Source organism: Trichomycterus rosablanca, chromosome 8 (genome assembly GCF_030014385.1).
Source record: "Trichomycterus rosablanca isolate fTriRos1 chromosome 8, fTriRos1.hap1, whole genome shotgun sequence".
NCBI lineage: Eukaryota > Metazoa > Chordata > Actinopteri > Siluriformes > Trichomycteridae > Trichomycterus > Trichomycterus rosablanca.
Genome location: NC_085995.1, coordinates 32,335,806 through 32,341,838, shown reverse-complemented (window position 1 = coordinate 32,341,838; position 6,033 = coordinate 32,335,806). Strand labels below are relative to the sequence as shown.

The following is a 6,033-nucleotide window of genomic DNA, read 5'->3' as shown; positions in this document are numbered from 1 at the left end:
GTAGTAATAATAGTGTTGTACAGAACATGCTAAGTTATCCACACAGAATGTGCGCCAATTTTTTAATCCGTATCAGTTTTATTAGGTGTTATAGTAGCAAAATTACTAAGTGCCCGGTAAAAGAATATTTCTGTGTATGATTCAGAGTAAACCTGATAGAATCTGATAGACATCACAGCCACTTATATATTACACAACGTAACACTGCCAAAGTGGTCAGAAATTAGCATTAGTATTGCATTTACTGCAGTGGTAACATTTAAAGCAACTATCTTTTTCAACATTTTACATTGCACTGTTAATACGCACAAATTATAATGAGTTACAAGCTGTATACATGTACACTCCTCGAGCACTTTATTTCAAACTCTATCTTAATACGGGGTCGGGCTTCCCTTTGCCCTCAAAACAGTTTCAGTTTGTTCATGACATGAATTTTATGTTGGAAACATTCCTTTGAATTTTAGGTCCTAGTTGACGTGTTTGCATCACACAGTTACTGCAGATTTTCTAGGTGCATTTTTATCCTGTGAATCTTACAACTGTTCTATTAGGTTCAGATCCGGTAATTGGGAACACCACTAAAGAACATCAAATTATGTCACGTCTTTTGAACCAGTTTGAGATTACTTTTGCTTTATGACAAGGTGCCTTATCATGCTGGAAATGGCAATAAGAAGATTGGTAATTTATGGCCTTGAAGAGTTGCCCATGGTCAGCAACAGTATTGACTAAATGGTAGTAATGGACCTAAAGTAAAAGAAAACGATCCCACACCATTACATCACCTCTACTAACCTAAACATTTGACATAAGGCAGGTTGGGTCCATGAATTTATGCTGTTGCTTCTAAATTCTGACCCTACCATCTGTATGCCTTAGTAAAAATTGAGATTTATCCGATCAGAATATGCTTTCCAGTCCTCAACTCTTCAGTGTTGGGGAGTTTGTGTTCACTGCAGCCTCAACTTTTTGATCCTGATGTGATCTGCTGCTGTTGTAGCCCATCTCACCTCAAGCTTTGATTTGTTGTGCATTCTAAGATGCTTTTCTGCTCACCATAATTATACAGAGTGCTTATCTGAGTTACTGTAGCCCTTCGTCCGCTGGAACCAGTGCTGGCCATTCTCGGTTGAGTTTGCATTACTGTACCATTCTAAGAAAACTTTAGTGTCGCCTCACAGCAAGAAGGTCTTGGATTCGATTCCCAGGTGGGGCGGTCTGGGTCCTTTCTGTGTGGAGTTTGCATGTTCTCCCCGTGTCTGCGTGGGTTTACTCCGGGTGCTCCGGTTTCCTCCCACAATCCAAAGACATGCAAAAGAGGTGAACTGGAGACACAAAATTGTCCAAGACAATTTGTGTTCGATATAACCTTGTGTACTGATAAATCTTGTGTAATGAGTAACTACCGTTCCTGTCAAGAATGTAACCAAAGTGTAAAACATGACGTTAAAATCCTAATGAACAAACAAACAAGAAAACTTTAGAGACTGTTGTGCATTAAATCCAAAATCCCAGCAGATCAGCAGTTTTAGAAATACTCAAACCAGCCTGTATGGCACCAACAATCATACCACTGTCGTGTTTCCACATTCTGATGGATGATGCAAACATAACCTGGCGCTCCAGACCCAAGTCTATGATTTTCTGCATTGCACTGCAGCCACATGATTGGCCAATTAATAAAATGCATGAATGTATTATACAGGTGTTTTTAATACAGTGCTCGGTGAGTGTACATATTGTCGATTTATATTATGAACCTTACTATCACGTTTACATGCTTTGTGTTGTTGATGCTGTGTGTTTATTTTCAACAAAGTACTTTTAATAATATAAAACCAGCTATTTATTGCTTGTATCAGCTTTATGTTATTATTATAAAGGATTATAAGGTATTAGGTTCTCTGGCTGCTATGTTGTTTAGTTCAGTGACCAGCAAATTGTTCATTGTAATGTAATCAGGTTTTATAATGTCATAAAAAAAAATTAAAATGTATTGTAGAATAAAAACAGGTCAGTGTCATGGACAAATCCCAGTGACAATAGAATGCTGTAGTTGTTTTGACATGGCTTACTGTATTTCTATTGTGATCTTAATATGATGTTAGATTTGTGATTTATTAATTAAACATGACATTTCAAGAAAGCTTTGTATGTTTTATCTTGGCACATCAGTATCAAAGTACAAAGAAAAAAAAGCAATAAAGGTACTGGACTAGAAACCAAGTCACTGTTGGGCCCCTGAGCAAGGCACTTAATGGCATACCTGTTAAAAATAAGGATGAATGCCACACTGCCGGCTGGGCTATGCAGCCACATAAACAACGATTGGCCTGTTGTTCAGACAGGGGTGGGATATTAAAGCCGGATAGGGACTCTATCATAACTAATGCAATTACGACCTCTGCTGGCTGACTGATGGCACCTGCACAGGGACTGGAAAAGAGTGCTGTCAGGGTGTGTCTCTCCATACGCAGTGCTGATTTGCACTGCACTCGTCAAAGTGTAGGTGACAAGATGGATACGGCTGCTGCCCACGTGTTGGCCATGGGTTAGCTTTGTTCTCCTCAATCAGAGCGGGGATCGGCATTGGTGGAGAGAAGGCATTACGCAATCGGGCAATCTAAAAGTGCTTCTATATGGTAAGTGGAGCTGATAACATGGACAGTGAGTGTAAAAACAAGGAGGTGGTTTTAATGTTATGGCTGATCGGTGTATAAGGATGATGATAAAAATGGGCCGCCCATGCAGTACTTTGCTAAAGCTACCAAAATGACTATAATTGGCACAATGCTGAAAAAACCCCACTATGGACAGGAAGCAAGGGGCATCACACATTTATACATTTACTCACTCAATCAAACCGTGGACAATTTTGGGGCAATTAACCAATATACTTTTTAAGTTTGGGGCGATTAGAAGAACACTGGAGTTTCCTGGAGAAAACTCATGCAGACATAAAAGAACAAAGTAAACACACAGACAGTGACTGGAGCCAAGGATCAAACTCTGATCAGCCAGCAGGAATAACTTTGCTAACACAGCATTTGATTACACATCAGGTGATGCTATCTAATACATTCATCTCATATTCATTGTATTTCATAACCACCTGACAATGCCCTACCTAAGAAAGTATGACTATAATCAAAAGGACCCCCTCTGTGTATAATTGGGTTTGCTCCGGGATACATCTAAATGTCTGCTGCTAACGAACTAAGTTATAAAAACAACAATTCCCAGCTGATCGGGGCCCTGGCAGGGTGTTAATTGAAAAATGGCCCAGTAACGTAAGCAGTGCGGTTGTCATGGAGTTTCAGTGCTAAAATGATGCTGTCTGCTTTTGCAGGCATTCAAAAGACGCACGACCCAACTGGTGGAACGATGATTGGACTTTTGTCTTTTTTACCAAGTGAATATGAAAGAAAAATTGGGAGGAAAGTCAGACAAATCGTGTAGCAACTATTATGGACAAAAATATACAGTATATATCTTGTACTCTTTGGGATATTGAACCTAATTGGAGGTATGTGTTGATATAACGTAGACAAGGATTTATTGTTTTATTTATATGTTTTCACCAGTTGAATACAGTTACTACTTCAGTTAGCAAATTTAAATGTATGAACGTGATTATGTTTTTAGTTTTTATTTAATTTAGCTGTTTGAATGGTGTGAATTTTATTTCAGAGACAAATCCTACAAGTGACTCAGTCCTCAGTGACTGACCACCAAGACTTGACAATTCCTACACTTTTTTGTTCAGAGCAAAGTATCTATAACATTAAAATATATTGTTATTCTTAATATACTGGAAGATGAAAGTACCCAGAAGTATTGTTAAGATTTTTTTGTTAACAATGATTGCAGAAAACAAGACATTTAAGTCAAGCAGCAAGAGATAAGTAATGATAAATGGTATGCCAGTATCCAGTGCTGTTGCACTTCATGCTATATGGAAATGAATGATAATTTCACTTATATTTGGGGACATGTGAATAAAAATACATGGCAAAATAACCTCCAAATAGCATTTCTGATCACCAGCTGTACAGTGTTGCTTTTAACATTTTTTATTGGCATTGTGGCCAACCTGTTCGTCACCTATGCGGTGTACTACCAGAAATCCCTCCAGACCTCCACCAATGCCCTTTTGGTTAACCTTGCTTTGATTGACCTTCTGAGATGCACCACTGACTGTCCGTTGCTCCTAGTTGTTGTTTTGAGTGGACATATATCTGGAGACATTTGGGACTTCTTCTGCAATGCCCAGGTGATGTCATTTTCCCTCATTAGCTGTGTCCAGCTGTTGACTCTGGCATGCATTAGCGCTGAACGACACCAAGCCATCGCGAATCCGTTCAAATCCACCGAGCGGCGGAAGCGGGTCAAGGCATGGATTCCTCTCACCTGGGCCGTAGCCTTTATTGTGTCAGGTCTGTGCATCACATTTACAAAAGATTCTCCAGTCTACATCCGATGTAAAGGTCTGCGCATAGACGAGTTGAAGACCTATGACTCGTTTGGATTTTACATCTTGTTACCAGTCTGGTCTGCATGTCTGGCTTTTATCATCGGCTTTTACTCTCACATATTTATCCTAGTGAGGACACACAACAGGAAGATTTTTGACAAAGGTGTTTTGCCTCTGTCTGCCTCAAAAGCCAAGAAGGACCAAAAAAAAGTTACAGAAACTGTGCCTGAACCTGCTGCACCAAATGAGACTGATAATCCCTGTATGATGCAAGAGTTAAATATGTCTGCAGTTAAAATCCAGCCATGTACCGAAGCTCTAGAGATACAGACTGTTGCTGAAAACCAGCCTGTTTTTGTAGACACAAATATCATTGACGTGAAGACACCAGAAAGGCTTGATCAACCCAACCAACCAAGTGTCACATTTGTCTCTGAACTGCACCCCGACACAACTAAACTGATAGATCTGGAGCACAGTGAGAAAACAGGTAATGCTCCAAATGACAGCCCAGATAAAAATTCAGATGAGAATCCATCTGAGAATCACGGTGACCCTTCAAAATCTGCTGGAACATCAGATCCAGCTGCAGACAATCAGAACGCTCCAGCAGATCAAACCATGGAGGTAATGGGGGCAGTCTGCATGATGCCATCCCTCGCTAACAGAGAACAAGGCAAGAAGAAAAAAGAGGGCAAACTGGCAAAGCGCTCAGGATATATTATATTTACATTCTTGTTCTTCTGGATGCCACTGATTGGGACAATTCTCCACAATGCCTTTATAAACATACACCAGGGTCAAGATGTAAGTCTGATTTATCTTTTCATGGCAACTTGAAAATTTGTATATTTGGTAATCTGGCACTTATTTTATCAATGTTCATATTTCAGATGGAGATTATTCAAGGATTAGAAGTTCTTGCTGTCTCCATTGCCTGTATGACATCTCTGACCAATCCAATCATTTATGCAGCGGTGAACCCTCAGTTTCGCACTGAATTTTTCAACCTAAAGATGAGGTGTAAAGTATGTTGTACAAAACCTTAACACCATATTAAATCTAATGGTCAACCATAGAAAAATTCCATACAAAAAGTCCATTAAAATAGGGCAGAAGACTGGATTAGTATTCTCAACATGGCCTTAATTGTGTACATTCTGTACCTGTTTTTGAAAAACACTATATGTCCAGATATATAACACACCAAAGCTTCTTGGACATTCCATTCTAAAATCATGGGCATGGGAGTTCATATGAATACACTCCTCTGGGAAGACTTTCCACATAATTTTGTATTTGTGCTAATTTAGAAGACCTGTAAAGTCAGGAGCTGATGTTGTGGTTGGTGTGACAAGAGGAGGATGTTCAGGACAGGTTAAGCTGGAAATGAATGATCCACTGTGGCGACCCCTAACAGGAGCAGTCATAAGAAGAAGAAGACAGCAGTTAGCTATGGGTGTGGCTAAAACACCTGAGCTCAGTCATCATAAGGGTTGATTCTGTTAGAGGTATATTTAGAAGGAGGTGTATTTAGCAGCTTGAATTTAATTATG

At 39.5% G+C, this 6,033-nt stretch overlaps 1 protein-coding gene across 1 annotated transcript; it reads left to right on the top strand.

Moving 5' to 3' along the window:
* Positions 1–3,964: 3,964 nt before the first annotated feature.
* Positions 3,965–5,526, top strand: parietopsin. The gene is made up of 2 exons (XM_062999658.1): positions 3,965–5,284; positions 5,371–5,526. The coding sequence occupies exons 1-2, from the start codon at positions 3,965–3,967 to the stop codon at positions 5,524–5,526; spliced, it is 1,476 nt and encodes a 491-aa protein (XP_062855728.1).
* The last annotated feature ends 507 nt before the right edge of the window (positions 5,527–6,033 follow it).